Source organism: Phyllostomus hastatus, unplaced genomic scaffold (genome assembly GCF_019186645.2).
Source record: "Phyllostomus hastatus isolate PE091 unplaced genomic scaffold, TTU_PhHast_1.1 phas_contig_133, whole genome shotgun sequence".
NCBI classification, from domain to species: Eukaryota; Metazoa; Chordata; class Mammalia; order Chiroptera; family Phyllostomidae; genus Phyllostomus; species Phyllostomus hastatus.
Window position 1 is genome coordinate 2715704 of NW_025333577.1, and position 20477 is coordinate 2736180.

Below are 20477 nucleotides of genomic sequence, written 5' to 3' on the forward strand. Positions count from 1 at the left end.
ATTTCCCTTGTTTGCTCCATTCTATGGACATTCTCTATTATGAAATCTCTGGTGTCTGGAGAGGTGAGACTTTTGCTTAAAGAATTTCTCACATCACTATACTTATAAGGCCTTTCTCCTGTGTGAACTCACTGATGAGAATGAGGTTTGGAGTTAAAGATAAATATGTTGAACATTCACAGCACGCATAAGGCCCACCTACACTGTGATGCTCTTGTGATAATGGAAGGCAGAGCTATTGGTAAAAGATTTCACACACTTATTATACATATATGGCCTTTCTCCTGTATGAACTCTCCAGTGTCGATTTAATTAGAATCTACCTTAAAAAATTTCCCACATTCAGCCCTGGTTGGCGTAGCTCAGTGGATTGAGCACGGGCTGAGAACCAAAGTGTCGCAGGTTCGATTCCCAGTCAGAGCACATGCCTGGGTTGCAGGCCATGGTCCCCAGCAACCACACATTGATGTTTCTCTCTCTCTCTCTCTCTCTCCCTCTCTTCCCTCTCTAAAAAATAAATAAATAAAATCTAAAAAAAAAACCTTTCCCACATTCACTACAGTCATAAGGTCTTTTTCCTGTGTGAACTCTCTGGTGTTGATTTAATTGGGACCTATCCTTAAAAACTTTCCCACATTCAATGCATCCAAAGGGCCTCTCTCCTGTTTAAGACCTTTGATGATAACAGAGGGCAGAGTTAGAGGTAAAAGATTTCACAGTCACTACACCTGTAAAGCCTTTGTCCAGTTTGAACTCTCCAGAGTTGAATGCATACTGAGCTATGGCTAAAATATTTCACACAGTCATCGCACACAATTTGGACCTTCTCTGGGAATAAACAAAAATTGATTTATGGTTTAAGGATTTTCCACACGTGCTGTGTTTATACTATTTCCTAAGTATGAATTCTTTGATGTTCACTGAGAGTTGAGCTTCTCCCAGAGGTGTCCAACATTTTGGCATCTTTGGGATACATTGTAAGAAGAGGAGTTGTCTTGGGCCACAGATTAAATACATTGTTACACATAATCACAAAAAAGTCTCATAGTTTTAAGTAAATTTACTATTTTGTGTTGGGCAGCATTCACATCCATCTTGGGCTACATGTGGCCCGTGGGCCACAGGCTGGACACCTCAGTTGGATTTTCCACATTCACCACACACATATCAAGTATGGACTCTCAGGTGCTTAACAAATAAAAGATCTATACCTGAATGCTTTCCTATATTCACTGCACATGAAACACTGTTATTCAGTGTGAACACCCTGGTCCTGAACAAGCTTGAGCATGGAGCTCAAAGTTTTCTTGCATTCTTCTGAAGAATAGGTAGGTAGACACAACCAAAAGAAGGACAACAACAATTAAAAAAAAAATCAGAACTGACAGAAAATCAAACCATATGGAAGTCCGACAACCAAGGAGGTAAAGAAGAAACATCCATCCAGACGGGTAGGAGGGGTAGAGAGGACTCATGGCAAAGAAGCCGTGGAGGACAGGGGCTGACAAGGAGGCAGCTGATGGCCCCAGTGAAGCAGTGAATTGTGGAGCAGGGCCGGCAAGGCAGCAGCTGGTAGACCTGCAAGGCAGCGGCTGCTGGAGCGGGCAGTCCCACACTCAGATAAAGGAACATGTGGGCAGCAAGGCTGACCTCGCAACCCCAGGGCCCAGCTCAGGGAAATAAAGCCTCAAACCACCAGTTGAAAACACCTGTAAAGTTTGAGGTGACAGCAAGAGAAACTCCCAGCCTCACAGGAGAGTTCACTGGAGAGACCCACAGGGTCCTAGAACATACACAAGCCAACCCACCCAGGAATCAGCACCACAAGGACTCAGTTTGCTTGTGGGTAGTGAGGGAAGTGACTGAAATCTGGCAGAGATCAGAGCAAGCGCCATTGTTCCCTCTGGACCCCTTCCCCACATACAGCAGCACAAAGCAATGACAGGGTGGGTTGCCCCGCCCTGGTGAACACCTAAGGCTCCACCCCTCATATGTAACAGGCGAGTCAAGACAAAAAAATGGCCCAAATGAAAGAACAGATCAAAGCTCCAGAAAAAATACAACTAAGCAATGAAGAGATAGTCAACCTATCAAATGCACAGTTCAAAACACTGGTAATCAGGATGCTCACAGGACTGGTTGAATTTGGTCACAAATTAGAAGAAAAAAATGAAGGCAATGCTAAGTCAAATAAACGAAAATGTACAGAGAACCAATAGTGATAGGAAGGAAACTGCAACTCTAATCAACAGTGTGAACCAGAAGGAAGAAAGAAACATTCAACCAGAAAAGAATGAAGAAACAAGAATTCAAAAAAATGAGGAAAGGCTTAGGAACCTCCAGGACATCTTTAAATGTACCGACATCCAAATTATAGGGGTAGCAGAAGGAGAAGAGGAAGAGCAAAAAAGTGAAAACTTATTTGAACAAATAATCAAGAACTTCCCCAATCTGGCAAAGAAAATAGGTTTCCAGGAAGTCCAGGAAGCTCAGAGAATCCCAAAGAAGTTGGACCCAAGGAGGAACACACCAAGGCACATCATAATTACATTACCAAAGATTAAAAATAAGGAGAGAATCTTAGAAGCAGAAAGAGAAAAGAAAACAGTTACCTACAAAGGAGGTCCCAATAGACTGTCAGCTGATTTCTCAAAGGAAACCTTGCAGGCAAGAAGGGGCTGGAAAAAAATATTCCAAGTCATGAAAGGCAACAACCTACATCCAAGATTACTCTATCCAGCAAAGCTTTCATTTAGAATGGAAGGGCTGATAAAGTGCTTCTCAGATAAGGTCAAGTTAAAGTTCATCACCACCAAGCCCTTATTATATGAAATGTTAAAGGGATTTATCTAAGACAAAGAAGATAAAAATATGAACAGTAAAATGACAGCAAACACAGTTATTAACAACCACACCTAAAACAAAAACAAAAGCAAACTAAGCAAACAACTAAAACAGGTATAGAACCACAGAAATGGAGATCACATGGAGGGTTATCAATCGGGGAGTAAAAGGGGGAGAGAGGGGGAAAAGGCAGAGAGAATAAGTAGCATAGATGGTAGGTACAAAATAGACAGGGTGAGGTTAAGAATAGTATAGGAAATGTAGAAGCTAAAGAACTTATATTTATAACACATGGACATGAACTAAAGTTGTGGAATGTGGGTGGCAGTGGGTGTGCAGGGCGGAGGGAATAAGTGGGGGGAAATGGGACAACTGTAATAGCATAATCAATAAAATATATTCAAAAAAGAAATCTGTAGCCCTGGCTGGCGTAGCTCAGTGGATTGAGCGTGGGCTGTGAACCAAAGCATTGCAGGTTCGATTCCCAGTCAGGACACATGCCTAGGTTGCAGGCCACAGCCCCCACCAACTGCACATTGATGTTTCTCTCTCTCTTTCTCCCTCCCTTCCCTCTCTAAAAATAAATAAATAAAAAATCTTTTTAAAAAAATCTCCCCTAGAACTTAAAAAAAAAAGAAAGAAAGAAATCTGTGTTGACAGAGAAAAAATAAATAAAAATAATTTAAGATCTGAAATCATAAAACTCCTAAAAGGATACATGGAGAAAAGGCACCTTCCCTTGTTCTTGGCAATGATTTTTTTGAGTATGACATCAAAAGGATAAGCAACAAAAGCAAAAATAAACAAGTGGGGTGACATCAAATTAATGTGGAGAATAGCGAACCCTTGAACACTGTTGCAGGGAATGTAAATTACTGCAGTCATTATGAAAAATCTTTATGGAAGTTCCTCAAAAAATAAGAAATAGAACTAACGTATGATACACTATTCCCATTACATTTCAGGATATATGATGGGGACCCCCCCTAAAAAACCACCAGAAGTTATTTATTAAAAATTGTGCATTTATTTTTACATGTTTAAACTTCAGTCACCTTCAAAGTTCTCTCCATTTGATGCAATACATCTACTGAGACTTTTTTCCCACTGCTCAAAGAGTTTTTGAACTAGCCCTGGCTGGCATAGCTCAGTGGATTGAGCGCAGGGTACGAACCAAAGTATCGCAGGTTCGATTTCCAGTCAGGGCACATACCTGGGTTGTAGGCCATGGTTCCCCAGCAACCGCACATTGATGTTTCTCTCTCTCTCTTTCTCCCTCCCTTCCCTCTCTAAAAATAAATAAATTTTTTAAAAAAAGTTTTTGAACTTGTTTATTTTGAATGCCTTTTAATGCTTCTGCCATTTTTGTTTCCTCTCTTCACATTGGCAAAACATTTCTCTTAGAGGGCTTTTCATCCAGGGAAACAAAAAAAGTCACTCAGGGTAAGACTGGGTGAATGAGGGTGGGGCACAGCAGTTATGCAGTTTTTTTGGTCAAAAACTGCTGAATACTCAGCGCAGTGTGGGCAGCTGCACTCATAAAACACCCATCATGAAATGGACAGATGTTTGAAAGAATCTTCAAAAAATAATTCAATGAAGCTGAATGCAGCCTCTCACAACAATGACAGCTGGTATGCTAATACAGATGGGTTTCTAGAACACTCACCTGGCAAGGGAAGCCTGCTGCAAGGGGCCTACCCTACAGAATATAATTTCATTTTTGGGGGTCCCTCTGTGTATAACCTAAAAAAACAGTATCAGTACTGGCAAGATACATCAGCATGTGCACATTTATTACAGCATTATTCACAATAGTCAGTTTATGGAAACAAACTGTGTCCATCACTGCATGAACAAATAAAGTAAATGTGGTAAGAACACACAGAGATATACAAACACACACAAATACATGCATGCAACATTATGTCACCATAAAAAAAGTAGGAAAGGCCTTGGCTGGTGTAGCTCAGTGGATTGAGCACCGGATGCAAACCAAAGGGTCACCAGTTTGATACCCAGTCAGGACACAGGCCTGAGTTGTGGGCCAAATCCCCAGTGGGGGCCACGTGAGTTTCTCTCCCTCTCTTTCTCCTTTTCTTCCCCTGTCTCTAAAAATAAATAAATAAAATCTTTAAAAAAATTTACTTTAAAAAACAGCAGGAAAACTGCCTCTTGTAACAACATGGATGAACCAGCAAGACATTATGCTGAGTGAAATAACCCACACAGAGAAAAACAAATACTTTATGGTGATACTTACATGGAGAACCTTAAAAAAGAAAAAAAAAGTCAACTGAGAAACCAAAAGTAGAATGGCATAAGCTGAGGACGGGGGAAATAAGGACATGTTAGTCAAAGGGTACACACTTGCATTTATACGATGAATAAGTTATCAGGATTTAATGTACAATATGGTGACTACAGCTAGTCATACTGTACTATAGTCTTGGCTGAGTACTTCAGTTGGTTAGAGTGTCATCTTGATATGTCAAGGTTGTGGGTTCAATTTCTGGTCAGGGCACATACAAGAATTAATTGATGAATGCATAAATAAGTGAAACAACAAATCGATGTTTTTCTCTTTCTAAAATCAATTAATAAAAAAAAATTAAACAACCACTACTCCTCAGCATGCACCCTCCTCTTTCTTTTTTTAAATTTATTTTAAAGATTTTATTTATTTTTAGAGAGCAGGGAGGGAGGGAGAGAAATATCAATGAGTAGTTGCCTCTTACGTGCCCGCTATTGGGGATCTGACCCACAATCCGGGTACAGGCCCTAGACTGGGAATGGAACCACCACCCTTCAGTTTGCAGGCCCGTGCTCAACCCACTGAGCTACACGAGCCAGGGCAACCCTCCTCTTGCTGACCTACCAGCAGCATTGGCACAACCTGCATTCCCCTCCTGTGAACTGTAAGGAGTAGGGAAAAACTTAGACCAGGAGAAAATAGGAACCTAGCTAGCTAGAGCCAGGAGATTACTAGGTTAATGAACAAACATCCTGCCTTCCCACCTTATGCAAGAATGCTTGGTTTGAAATTCCCGTGGGCGGTCTTTGTAAGTGAATTTGCTAACTGCTTCTGCTTCTGCATAACACTTGCTTGCCCGCCCCTATATAAGGACGTAGTTGTAAGCGCTCCGCGTGTCTCTCTCGTTTGCAGCCCCTTGTGGGTACCGTGTGTCTGGACACTATGAGAGTTCGCCCCTGCGCAGGTTAAACTTGGCCAATAAAGTAACATCCTTGATACCCTGAAAGTCTCCAACATTTGTTCTCGCGTTTGCTGGATGCAACATGAACCATTTTAATCACTTTTCCCACCTGCCAAGGCTGTGGTCCATGAACCCGGAAGCAGGCGAGAGTGGTAATTGCCTCCTGTGCTCCTCTTCCCTTCCCCCACCGTTCTTCTGCTCTGCTAGCGCCTCAAAAAGGCCACCATCCTCCCCCAATTCAAACCTTTCATTACCTCCAAGACACATGGCCCACCTCTGGAACTTGACTCTGGGCCTGCTCCTTCTTGCCCCTAAAGAAAATAATAAAGACCTGCTGTCGGATCAGCGGCCCATTAACATCTGAACATCTGAACATCTTCACACGTGGTCCTCAGACCATCAAGCTCTGCAACCCCCATCAGACCCTGTGTCACCCACGAGCTCCTCACAGTTTGGGACGCTGGGGCCTCGGCTGCAGGACGTGACAGGCTGCCCGCTCCCGGGCTGCAGCGCTCGGTGGGGTGAGTGGGGAGGACCCCGAGGCCCGCTAAGGGACTCCGTGGGCGGAGCCGGGCCGGGAGCCGAGGGTGGGTGGGGCAGGACGACTGTGGCACTGGCACCCTCATCCTTGTCCAGGTCTCGTGCGGGTCACCCAGGCGACGTCGAAGAGCCTCGCACACGCGTCTGCGCGGCGGTAACAATGACTCTCGCGCTTACTCGGTCCTGACACCTCGACCTCGACCCTCCGTTTCGGAGCCTCTAACCGGGTACGTGAGCCGCCGGAGAGAAGACAAAAATCCCGCCACGGAAAGAACGCCGGAAGTCCCGCCCCGACGCAATACATTCTCAAGGAAATACCTCCTATTGACCTGTCATCGACTCATTTCGGCGTGTACGTGAGGGGTAATGTAGTTCCGGGAGCTCCAGAGGGTTGCAGGAACAGTGTTCTCTCTGAGGACCAGAGCATTTGCCAAGTGGTACCAAGAGAAAGTTAGCAATGACACCCACCATGGGCGGCGGGGTGGGGATCTGCTCCTCAGTCAAACAAGCGAAGGGTGGTCATTTCAAACTCCAGGACGTAGTCTTTCCAACAAGCCTTCCTAAAGTCTGAGAAAAGGTAACATCGAGCTGATTATGTGACTGTGCTAGAACCTTGATCACTGCATTCTGTCTGCACAATGTGACTCTTTTTCAGTCCTGAAAACATTGAGCAATACTAATTTGGAAAGAGTTAAAAGAACATTTAGAGTATCCAGAAAATGAAAGGAAATAAACGAAATGAAACGAAACGAAATGAAATGAAATAGAAGGAAAGTGAAGTGTCATGTTTATTCACTGCTCTAACAAATGTTCATTGGGCATATACTGGGTTTACCAGGACTTTCTGCAGGTGCATGGGAGAAATTCAGCCACAAGAGAAACGAATAGCCCTACCTTCTTCTAGTTCTATGATACCAAAGGAAATATGAAAGAAGAAATACTAAATACATATTATGTTCGAATGGGGAAGGTGCCATGAAATCATGAAATCATGAAAGGTGATTTTGCTGAGAAGAGGGGATGAGCAGTGAGGAAGGCCTCCTTCCTAAGAGCACCATAAAAAAGGATGGGCCCTGGCAGTATTTAGCAGGGGTGGGGATTGAAAGTACATTAAAATTTTGAAGACTTTGGGCAAACAAATTTTAATCAGGTGGCACCAAACTGAACCAGAAGAAAGGATTTTCTTCTAGAGAAGAAAAGAAGGAGGGGCAGCAAAGCAAGAAAATTATGGGGGAGGTGAAGGTGGGAGATGGGGGATGAATGGTGATGAAAAATACTATAAAAAAAAAGAAAAGTATTGGATTGGCTATAATTTAAGAAGATGCTTCATTTGAGAGAGCCCAGCAGGCTGTGTTCGGATGTTCTTATGTTTCAATTTCTTACAATTGGGGAATTTATTGGTGGTGAATTAACACATGAGAAAATGCCCAAAGTTGCCCTGGCTGGTGTGTCTGAGTGGATTGAGCACCGGCCTGGGAACCAAAGGATCGCAACTTCTATTCCCAATCAGGGCATATGCCTGGGTTAGAAGCTCCCCTTGTATGTTCTGGGTTACAAGCTGCCTAGGTCCCCAGAAGGGGGTGCACAATAGACAACCATACATTGATGCTTCTCTCCCTCTTCCTCTCTCCCTTCCCTTCTGTCTAAAAATAAATTTAAAAATTTTTAAATGCTCAAAATCACAAATCCTAGGAAAGCAACTAAAACCACACTGAGCACTATACATTTACTAAAATGGTTAACATGAAAGGCTGACCATATAAAAATTAAAAAATAAAGACTGACCATATGAAGTACTAGCAGGAATGTGGAGGAAATGAGGACTCATACACTGCTGGTGGGGAAGTAAACAGAAACAACAATTTTAGATCACAGTCTGCAATTTTTAAAAAATTTTAGCACTTACCCACCCTGTGTGTTAGGCATACACTTTGAGTTGTAACAGAAGAGAAATAAAATATCTCTCCACAAAAACAAATGTAATGAAAATGTTCAGAGAAGAATTTTTTACAATAGTCCAAAACTGGAAATAACCCAAGTGCTCCAGAACAGATGAATAGATAAAAATAGTGGTATATATGCAAAGAACAAAATAGTACTTAGCAATACAAAGAATGAACTGCTCATATAAGCACCACTGATATATCTCAAAACAAGATTGTGCATGAAGAACTCGGGGGGGCAAAATGAATAAACACTTTATGACTACAATCATATAACAGTCTAGAAAATGCAAATTTCCTGTAAAGAAAGTAAATCAATGATTGCTGGGAGGACCCAGGAGAGCATGGAGAGAGATTATAAAAGGACAGGAGGCAAATATGTGAGTGACAGAAGTTCATTATCTTAGTTATGATGTGTCCACAGGTTCCTAAGGGGAAAACAAATAAATTATAAGTTTTAAATATTTAGTGCAGGTCAACTATACCGTTATAATCCTTTAAAAACTGTTCAAAATAAAAATCCCAATCTCCCTCTCTTTCCAGAAAAATAAGCTTTGGTAACTGTTTACTTTCATAACTAAAAAACAGTTGTTCTTTTATCAATTATAGAGAGAGGGTAAGGGACAGAGAAAGAGAGGGTAAGAAACATCGAACTGCAAAAGAAACATTAATGAGTTGCCTCTTGCAACTGGGGACCAAACCTGCAACCCAGGCATGTGTCCTGACCAGGAACCAAACCTGTGACCATTGGGTTAGCAGGACAACACCAAACCAACTGAGCCACACAATCCAGGGCTATAATTATTTTCTAATCCTCACTTGAGGATATGTTTACTGATCTTAGAAATGAAGGGGATGGTGAGAAAGAGAGGAGGAATGACAGAGGGAGAAAGGGAGCGGGGAGAGAGGGTAAGAGAGAAACATCAACAGGCCGCCTCCTGTCAGTGCCCTGACCAAGGATCCAACCTGCAGCTTTTTGGTGTATGGGACTAGACACTCCAACCAACTGAGCCACTCAGCCAGGACAGTAAGTGTTTGACTCTACAAATTCTTCTCTCATCCTAGCCAGAACCTTGGTGTCAGCTGGTTAGCAATGAAGGCTATTTCTTGTGTCAACAGAACACAGGCTGGGCTGGGTCACAAAAGCCACATCCCTGGACTGTGAGATCTCCCTTCTCTTTATCCTTGCTTTTCTGCCTGCACAGCAATGGCATTGATGAGATGGATAGCCCAGGAAGAGAACAGAACTCCAAAAACCTTAAGATTGTTTTACCTGACAATGATCTGTCACAAAAGATATATGGGTGTGAAGGCTGGAGAGTTCCTGACATCCCTGGAATATATGTGGATGAACTTTTAGAAGCAGTACATTCCATCTATGTAGCTGAGTCTCCTCCACTTCCTATTAATTCAGTCTTCAGGATTACCAATTACGGCCCCCCCGCCCCTGCAGTATTACAAGTGAATTCTGTATATCATGGGACACAGTTCTTTTGCATGATCTGGGAAAGACTCCATTCAACTTCACCTGGCATTGAATAAAGTGTGAACAAACAAAACTTCCATGGTGTTTCCAGAAGCACTGGAGGTTGTCACAATTGCTTCCTCTTCAGGATGACCTGATCCCACACACACACACAAAAATCTTGGCATCCAGACCACAAAGCTAAGATATGTATCCTAGGAGGCTGCGTTAGTCAGCTAGAACTGGCAAAACAAAGTACTACCAACTGGGTGGCTTAGACAACAGAAATTTATTTTCCCATGCATATAGAGTCTAGAAATCTAGAAACCAACCCTGTTGAGAGATCCTCTGAGGATCTCTCCTTGGCTTGCAGAAGGTGGTCTTTCTTCTGTGGGTGTGTGTCCTCAACCCTTTTATTAAGGACATCATTCACACTGCCCAAGAGTCTACCCTAATGATTTCATGCTAATGTAGTACAGTAGAGCCTATGTTCTTGAACTTAATTCGTTCCAGAAGGCAGGTCGAAAAGCAATTTGTTCAAAAACGAAATCATACTCAAACTCATGCATTCTTTCATGTGTTGCCTGAGAAACATGTGACTGATTATACATGATCAGCATGAAAGAGTTGTTGGGACAAGAATCGAAGTTTTGTTTGATAAATGAGACATTTTTTCCCATGAACTTGGTGAAGAATCAAATTGTTCAAGAGGGAAGACTTTGGAGAACCAAGGTTTGACTGGTATCTCTTTCAAAATGCTATGTCCAAACATAGTCACGTTTTGAAGTGCTGAGGGTGAAGACTTTTAACATAGGAATATTGGAGTACACAACTCAGCCCACAACAAAGGCTTTGGCTCATAATGCAAGACGAAAATTGGACAGCTTTATTCATTCATTCATTTGCAATTATACTCACTTCTTTAAAACTCAAAGCTTGGGATCCAATGAAATCTGTTCACCCCTTCGTGATGGCAGACCTTGATTCTACTTTGAAATCACCCCACAAGTAAAAGAACGCCAAATTTAAAAGTAATTAAACCAAAGGATCTTTACTATTGTATAAGCCAAAGAAAGTGTGGCACACAAGTCCTAGGTTGGTGACTTCAAAACTGCAAAGACTTATGACAAGCCTCATGTGACACCATCAATACTCCTAAGAAATGTAGTTTTTATTTGCGAGACACCAACAGAACTCAGATCAAGTACTCTGGGCCAACACTGGGTCACATCCATGCCCTAAGTTAGGAGGAAATGAGCATCCCTGTGGGTTCCATTTACCTATCACTTCCATAAGCAATGAAAGAACACAAAGCAGCTTCCCTAACCATGTGGGGGTGGTGACTGATGTACATTGTGGGGATTGGCCAGGTGGCAGAGGTGAAATTACTTCTGCCACAGAAATTGGCAGTGACTGAAATCTAGCCAGTAGTCCAGGGAGGTTAGAAAGCACAATGCAGTTTCTGAACATTTTCCAAATAGCTGGGACATACGGGAAATCACCCCACTGTGGACATTCAGATGAACAAAGTTCAGTCCACGTAAACAACTGCCTCACAAGAATTCTTCCCCAGTGTAATTATCCTAAGCCAAGAAATATCACATTCTCTGCTATTTTAAAGCTTGTGGGCAGTGTGAACCCTGAAGTGTGGAATGAAGACAGATGACTGGCTAAAGGGATTGTGACATTCACTAAACCCATAAAGGCCTTGCTCCACTGTGAATTCTCTGATTTTTATGAGACTGTGTCTTTGCCTAAAGGATTACCCATATTTGTTTTAGCTTGGGCTGCTATAAAATATAATAAACTGGGGTGCTTATAAACAATGTAAATTTACTTCTCACACTTTTGAAGCCTGGATGTCTGACATCATGGTCCCCATGTGGTCAGGTCCAGTGTCCAGTGAGGACCAGCATCCTAATTCACAGACCATCTTCTCAAAGATGTCCTTCCATAGCAGATAGAGGAAGCAAGCTTTCTCTCCTCTTATAAGGACATTAATCCCAAACTCATGATGGTTCTACCCTAATGACCAATTTTCATGATAAATACCTCCCAAAGACCTCACCTCCTAATACTATCACATTAGGGGATAGGATTTCAATAAACAAATTGTGGGGCACATAAACATTTAATTTATAACATCACTCATAAGGCCATTACCTAGTGTGTACCTTCTGGTGTTGAATGAGACTAGAGCTTTGGCTAAAAGATTTCCCACATTCACAGCACTCATAAGGCCTTTCTCCAGTGTGAACTCTCCAATGTTTATTGAGGTTAGACTTGTTACTAAATAATTTTCCACATTCTCCACATTCGTAAGGCCTGACTCCAGTGTGAACTCTCTGGTGTTGAATGAGGCCAGAATTTTGGTAAAAGGATTTTCCACATTCCCCACACTCATATGGCCTTTCTCCACTGTGAACTACCTGGTGTTTAATGAGGCTAGAGCTATGGCTAAAGGATTTTCCACAATCACAGCATTCATATGGCCTTTCTCCAGTGTGAATTCTCCCATGGTTATTGAGGTGGGATCTTTGGCTAAATGACTTTCCACATTCACTGCATTCATAAGGCCTTTCTCCAGTGTGAACTCTTTGGTGTTCTAAGAGAATGGACCTGTAGATAAAGAATTTCCCACATTCCTTGCACTCATAAGGCCTTTCTGCAGTGTGAACTCTCTGGTGTTTCATGAGATTAGAGCTATGGGTAAAGGTTTTCCCACATTCCCTACATAAATAAGGTCTTTCTCCAGTGTGAACTCTCTGATGGTTACTGAAAGTACAGCTTTTGCTAAAGGATTTCCCACATTCCCTGCACTCATAGGGCCTTTCTTCTGTGTGAACTCTCCAATGTCTAATGAGACTGTAGCTTTGGCTAAAGGATTTCCCACATTCACTGCATATGTAACATCTTTCTCTACTGAGAACTCTCTGGTGACGAATAACTTTGTGTTTGTATCTCAAAGCTTTCATGCATTCTTGAGAGTGAGTTTTTCGCTTGGGAAAGGGTGCCACAGAGTTGGTTCCGGTGTTTGAATTTTCTTCAGTATTAGTGGTTTGTACCTGCAGAAATCCTGAAGTGGCCAAGAAGTCCTTCCCAATCTCCCCACAGGTAAAGGGCTTCCCAGACATGTGAAATTTGTAGTCATTCCCAATGGAGGTTCTGTTCACATTGATTGTGAAGGGTTTCTCTCCAATGTTTTGCATCTGGTGCTGAGGGAGGTTTGCACTGAAATATAGTTGTTTCCCACATGGGCCCAGCCTGCACAGCTTCTGTCCATGATGCATTCCCTGATGTTCAGCTGAGAGCAAAATGTCTTTCAACACCGGGGTACACTTGTCACATGGGTGGGCCCTCTGGGAAGACAGACCTGCCTTGGGAATCCTGACCTGTGACACTGTTTCTACAGAAACACTCTGCTCAGGTGCCTCATCCTCTGCCCCATACCAACAACCTAAAAGAAAAGAAACACTGGTAAAGTGCATGTTGACTGTGGCAGGAGGGGCAGCCTGGATACAAGTGAGTGTTTGACACAATCAGGAGAGTCCATGCAATGTGTGCGGGAACTTGGACCTGGGTTCAGGCGAGGATTACTTAGCAGTACTGGGCTATAAATCAGACTGTAGGAAGCCTCATGAAGTGAACGACACCACCAAGTACAGAGCACAGGGAGGAAAGACAGGATCTACAACTCATTTCTCTGTAAACAAATTTTAGCAGGACCTATCTGCTGGTGGGTAACACCTGAATGCTGAGTAGGAAAGTACTAGGCTATAAAGAGCACAAATGGGGCAGGAGGTATCACAAAGTGAAGGCAAGGGCTACTACTTATTTATTTGAAAACATTAAACAGGATCTTATCTACAGCTGACCCATGAATGCTGTGCAGAAGGGTGTGTCCAGGGTAAAGCATATCCAGGCCAATGTGGCTCAGTTGGTTGGAGCATCACCCTGAACACCAAATGGTCATGGACTCGATCCCGGCCTGGGAACATGCTTAGGCTGTGGGTTCAGTCCCCAGTTGGGGAGCCTATGAGAGACAACCAATCACTATTTCTCTCTCTCTTTCTCTCCCCCCAAACCCTGTCCAAAACTAATGAAAAAATCTCCTCAGGTATGAATAAAAAATATCCAACTACACCAAAGCAGCAGGTGTTCAATGACTACGTAAGAGTATGTGTGCACATCATGATATAATATGCAAAAGGCAATGTTGGAGAACACTGACAATGGAGCAGCATAATGTGGAGTCAGACAAGTAAGGATGAACCTACAGGCTGGGTGTAAGAGAAGTGACATATGGAAGAATTATCAGTATGCAAAGTGTCAAAATGGAGGTGGAAAGGCTGAAATAAAATGTAGCCACCACCTTGAGAACCAAGATAAGAGTCCAACAGAAGAGGTGGTGGTATGGTTTCAATACAATCCTGGACATCATGCCCTCTCCCAGGGTGCCACTCCCCAGGACCAAGCTCCCTCTGAGCCCATCTTTCTATGGGTGGACTCATATCCACCCTGAGAACCATCAACGGCTCATCATACTCCCAAGATGAGCAACTACATGGCAACCACATGATGCAAGTACTCAGGGAAGAAAAAGTGAGAGGAAATTAAGAACTTAACACATGACAGCCTTAGGAGAGAAAACTACATACTACAAAGACAACTTCTGAAGAAGGTCTTACAAGAACACTGCATGAATCATACATGCAGTGACAATGTAACTGATGATAATTCCTAGTTCAGGTAGGAATCAAAAAATGTTAGCAAGAGGAAAGAAGTCAGCCCTTGGGTAGAGTTGATTTGAATCTGAACAAATCTGCTTGGCTAAGGTGACGGCAAGCATGGTGGAATCTATACAGTGACTGCAAGATGACTGACTCTGGAACCTTCCATGGTAAACTTAGGGGAAGCAGATGTTGGGAATGTTCAAGAAAAGGGCAGTACACACACCTCAGTCCAATCAATCACAGCACCTACCCAAGAAACTGTGAAAGAAAGCAGTGCTCATGGTCCTATGTGAGACAAGCAGTCCTCTCTGGGGAAAACAAAAGGGCACAGACTAGCTCAGAAGACAGGGGTGGGTGTGAGGATCTTACCCGGGGAGGTTATAAGTGCCAAGTTCTCCAGCATCACATCCTGGTACAGGCGTCTCTGAGCCTCATCAAGGAGATCCCATTCCTCCCAGGAGAAGTACACGGCCACGTCATCAAAGGTCACACTGCCCTATCATAATGGGGACAGATGAAACCAAAAACAGCCCCTTCCTAAGGGCCTACAATCCCTTTCCTCTTCTATTTGACCCATGCCCATTCTTATCCTAAACTCCTTAACTCAGCAGAAAAACCAAACCCTAGTGGCAAGGACACTTTTGGAACTCATTGGTCTTGAGGTCCAGCCATCAGTAACAAGAGGCAGGTGAACCAATAGATATCTGTGAGCGTGGAATAGAGGATTCCACCAGCTCCCACCAGGCAATTCCTCTGAGACGGCCAAGGTCATGCAAGTGTCAATACAAGGGCTCTGGGGCCATCAAACATACTTCTGCTCCAAGAGCACGCAAGTCTTTAGGCTGTACATTTATCACACCTATGGACAGCACAGCCACAGGCCTACTGCCACCACCACCACATTGCCCCATACCATAGCCTTTTCCCTAGTCTCCCCACATTGCTATAATTTAATGACCTCTCCTCTCACCACACTGCTGGGGATAGGATCCTGCCCTAGGGTTATAGGAAAAACCAAACATATGACACCTGGCACTAGAGAGATGAGATGGTCAGCAGTTTAATTGATCACATACATTCACAGTCTGTGAGGGGATGACACCACACAGGGCTACATGGGGTTGTACTATAACTTTTTTTGTTGTCGTTTTTAACCCTCACTTGAAGATATTTTTTCATTGCTTTTTAGAGAGAGAAACATCCATGCAAGAGAGATGTATCGATTGGCTGCTTCCCATAAGCAGCCATCTGAGGATCGTATGTGCACTGGGATGGGGCACGGAACATTGCAACCTAGATATGTGCCCTTACTGGGAATTGAACCCTCAACCTTTCAGTTATGGGATGACACTCCAACCAACTTTGCCACACTGGCCAGGGTCATGGGGTTATCCTATGAGAAACAGTGAACAACCAGGGATGTAGAATGCAAGCTTTGTAGTAATGGGACAGTGAGATGCCCCTGGGTTCCAGCAGGATGATGCCACTGGTTGGTATGAATAACTCCATGGGCTGGTAGAGAACTAAAACCTAATACAAAGGGAAAAGGAGGAACTGGGTCTGGTATCTTCACTAAAAAGAATTGCTTGGCTAGAGTGGGGGAGGGAATTTGCACGCAGGCCATTTGAGGCCCTCCAGGTTTCACCAGATGTTTCACCAGATGCCCCATGTAACACTGGGACTTCATGTTAGGTCTTACACTACAACTTAACAGACAACGTCCAGAGTAAGATCAGCAAATTCAAACAGGATCCAATACCACTACAGACCTCCCATTGCTCCTATGAGTGGTGGCAACTCCAAACGCTTCCACTAAACCTTCACTGTCTGCCTTGGTTCCTTGCCTCAGACTCAGCCACAGAGAATCATGTGTGGATCTCACACACACACCCATGACCCTCTTCCACTTGTGTGCTGCACTTGCGGTCTGTTAGTAGTAAAAACTTCCTCTGCTCACCTAACCTCATTCTAAGGCTACTTCATGCCTAGTGACTCTCACAGATGATCCTATGTGCCCCTGGCTAAATCCTTCAGGATGAATGAAACACTTTGCCCCATCGAAATTGCCACAAAATTTTGCTGGGTGAAGAGCATGGAGAAAAAACACTAGCTCTGGCCTAAATGTCATATTGATTCAATCACTCCCTCTGCATCCATCTCATGTGCATATTCCCTTGAAAGGCCTGGTCACCTGCCAGACTATATAATCTTCAACATGTCCTTCCTTCATGACCACTTCACTGCCTCACCTGAAAACTACCACCCGGTACTCAAGCAAGTGACCTAGTTCACAGACTCTACCTTCCTCAACTTGCCCCTCTAATAGCTTTGACTTCATCCCTTTTAAGTGTGAACACAGCTTACTCACCTGAGTCCACAAAGTATCCACATTTTGGATGTTTTCATTGAGAACCCTCCCCAGATTTCCAGACCAGTGTGTCCAGCTGCCCAAGCCATGTCTGCACTTGGTCTCAGAAACACCTCAGCCTCTCAACATGGCCAAAGCAAAGCTCTTGATACCGTCAGTGAATTCCTCTCCTTTATAATCTTTCCCAACTTGGATAATGGAGCATCTATTCCTACAAGTCCAGAACACAGTGGTCATCACTGAATCCTATGTTTCACCATCTCTCCCTCTACATTAGAAAGTCTAGTTGACCCTTTTTCAAATATGCATCCAGAGTCCAACCACTTTCGCTAAGCTACCATTCTGGTCCATTAATCTTCAGCTGGAGTCAGTAGTAGCCTCCAGCCTGACCTTATTTTCTCCTGCCTCACCCCCACAGTTTGCTACCACTGTACAGCCAGATGGAGGCTGGTAAGACCTTTAAAGACCACCTCCTCTCTCTAATCCAAAACTCCCAGTTACTTCCAGAATACATATCCAACTCTCGGGCAGCCATTCCAGTCCCAACTCCTGCACCCCTGCTGTTTGTTCCCACATTAAAAAAATAAGACAGAGCTGTGGTTTCTGGAGCACTCTCAGGTGAGTTACACCTGTAAGCATCTGCATATCTTGGTACTAGTTCCCTATATAACGATATAACCGTCCACACTTTTTACATTGGTTGCCACCTACAGGAACAGATCTGTATAAAGCCGACAAGGACTTATAACTCCAAGACTGGGGTTTCTCCAAGATTTCCAGACCAAAGTACAGGAGGAATGGCACTTAAGACTCTAAGCAGGGCTCTAGCTGAGTGACTCAGTTGGTTGTAGCATGGTACAGTACACCAAAAGGTTGTGGTTTCACTGCCCTGCAGTCAGGGCACATACCTAGATTGTGGGTTTGATCCCTGGCCAGGGCACATCTGGGAAGCAACCAATCTATGTTCTCTCTAAAATCAACAAACATATCCTTGGGTGAGGATTAAAACAAAAGACTCCAGGTAGGTATATATTTGTTGAATCATTATGCTGTACACACCTGAAACTAAAAAAATCCTTCATGTGAACTACAATTTTAAATAATTTTAAAGAAAAGACTCTTAAGAAAAAACCATCCAGAGAAAAATGTGGGTAGGTAGAGGTCAAGGTCACCGAGGGTCTGGAACACCCTCTACTTCCTGTGCTTCCAAAAGCACTTCCGAAGGCACGAGAACCTGTGCTAGAGGGAGGCCTCAGAGAAATCTGTCCATGGTTGGGTTCACAGAGCTCCCTTCCTGCCCCCTTCCTGATCCTGAAGCCCGATGACCTCGTGCTGGCTGTCTCACCTCCATACCTCGGCGCTCTGTCCTGTTAACCCGCACTGAGATCTTGAAACAGGGATTCAACCTCCCAGTGCCTCAAAGTCCGCATCACCCTATCCGGTCTCATCTTCCTTTGAGCGGACTTTGGGGACGTTTGATACCCCCTACGCCTGGCTTCTAGAGTCCTCACAATAAAATAGAGGGCCAGCGTGCTACTCCAGCTGTCACTCTGCCTCGCACTCTCTGCTACCTGCAGGCAGGAGGATCCCAGGGTCCCGGATCCTCCCCGCTCAGGCGCCCCTGCGCGTCTTTACCTAGCAGCCCCTCAGCCCGTCACCCTCTCCCACCCCCGTTACACCGTGTGTCACCCAGGAGCGCCTCACATTCCGCACCGCCGGGGCCTGGGCTGCGGGACGGGACCGACGTCCCGCACCCGGGATGCAGGGCTTGGTGGGGTGAGGGGCGAAGGCCCGGGGGCCGCACACTCACTTCAGCAGGGCACCGAAGCGCGGCCGCCGCCATCGGACTCTGAGGGCGGAGCGGGGTGGGAGCGGCGAGGGAGGAGGCTGCCCCGGGCACCGCGATCTTCGTCCAGGCCCCGGCGAGGGTCACTCGGACGGTGTCATTGAGACTCAGACCTGTGTCTTTGCTGAGGGAACTGCGACCCACGGCTTCTCGGTGCTGTCACCTCAGGGTTGACCCAGCGTTCAGGTGCCAACACCGAATCAGGGCCTCTGGCATAGCCACCTGGCCGAACAGGCCGGAAGTCCCGCCTGGACGCCTTACGCACGCCTCAGAAATGCCTCACCTAGCCCCTCATTGGCTGCTAATGCGCCCTCGCTACGCGGATTCTTCCGGGTAATGTAGTACCTACGCACTACGCACTACAGCCACCTCGTGGGTTGTTTTCCATTCTGAACAAACTTGAAGGTAAACGTGGTTTCTAAATACTTGCCTTTGGCAATTTGCCGCTCCTACGTACTCAGAGTTCTCATGGGAATATAAAGTACAGTTTGGAAAATACAGTCAGTAATATTCTAATAACTGATGGCGTCTGGTGGGTGCTAGACTTACGGAGTAGTAACTTTGTAACTTATATGAATGTCTAGGCATTACACTGCACACTTGAAACAAATATAAAATAATAATGAATTTTAACTGTAATTGGAAAAAAAGTAATGTAAAAAAGCTCAAGGTACTTTTCCTTTGTCTTATTTCTTTAACAAATGTACTATTGTTGAAAATTTTTACAAGACTGAATGGTAAGCCACCTCTTTGTACATGTTAATGTTGGGGTTTTCTATTTTTTAAAAAAAATAGTTCTTTTTAGAGAGGAGAAGGGACAGGAGAAAAAGAAACACCAACGTGCGGTTGCCTCCACGCACCGCCCCCCCCCCAGCACCTTCCCCACCTCCACCACGCACCCCCGCCCAGCAATCCAGGCATGTGCCCTAACTGGGGATCAAACAGGGACCCTTTGGTTCATAGACCAGCACTCACTCCACTGAGCCACACAGGCCAGGGCTAAAGTTCTGTTTTTATCATTTTTTCCTTATTGTTTGTTGAATTTGCAGAGTCATTTTTTTCATTAGAATTTGGCACATGCTAGAGTGGTTTATTAAGTCTCTGCGACTGTTGAACTGGTCTCCTTTCCCCATAGTCCTGTACACTAGATATTGATGAGATGGGTGATTGAGGTTTGTTCCTGGCAGTGTTTGATGGTGAATGCTGGTAAATAAAATCTTGGAACACAGAAACCCTCTCATCAAAGGTAGTAGTGGCAGAAAACACTTTTAAGTTTTTTTCAATTACAGTTGACATTCAATATTATTTTATATTAGTTTAAGGTGTATATCGTAGTGACTAGACATTTAGGTAATTTCCGAAGTGATAACCCTGATATTTCCAATACCCACCTGGCATCATACATAGCTATTACATTATTATTGACCATATTTCCTATGCTGTACATAACATTCTGGTGTCTATTTCAAAACTAGCAACTTGTCTTTCTTAATCTCTTCACTTTTTCCACCCAGCTACCCTAA

The 20477-nt window shown here is 44.0% G+C and overlaps 1 protein-coding gene across 8 annotated transcripts in view; it reads right to left on the reverse strand.

The window, feature by feature from the left end:
* The window catches only part of LOC123825374 (zinc finger protein 211-like), a 44343-nt gene extending 25170 nt beyond the window's left edge, over positions 1-19173 (reverse strand). The window contains exons 1-4 of one of the 8 annotated variants that reach the window (XM_045848805.1): positions 18919-19173; positions 15110-15236; positions 6334-6370; positions 5074-5760 (exon numbers count right to left, since the gene is read on the reverse strand). In XM_045848805.1, coding sequence (XP_045704761.1) covers positions 5685-5760; positions 6334-6370; positions 15110-15236; positions 18919-18951 — 273 coding nt within the window. In that variant the 5' untranslated portion in view covers positions 18952-19173 and the 3' untranslated portion in view covers positions 5074-5684. Of the gene's footprint in view, positions 1-5073; positions 7167-10802; positions 13465-15109; positions 15237-18918 lie in introns of those variants that run through there. The other 7 variants (XM_045848796.1, XM_045848751.1, XM_045848807.1 and 4 more) reach the window with 7 other exon arrangements.
* Between the last annotated feature and the right edge of the window lie 1304 nt (positions 19174-20477).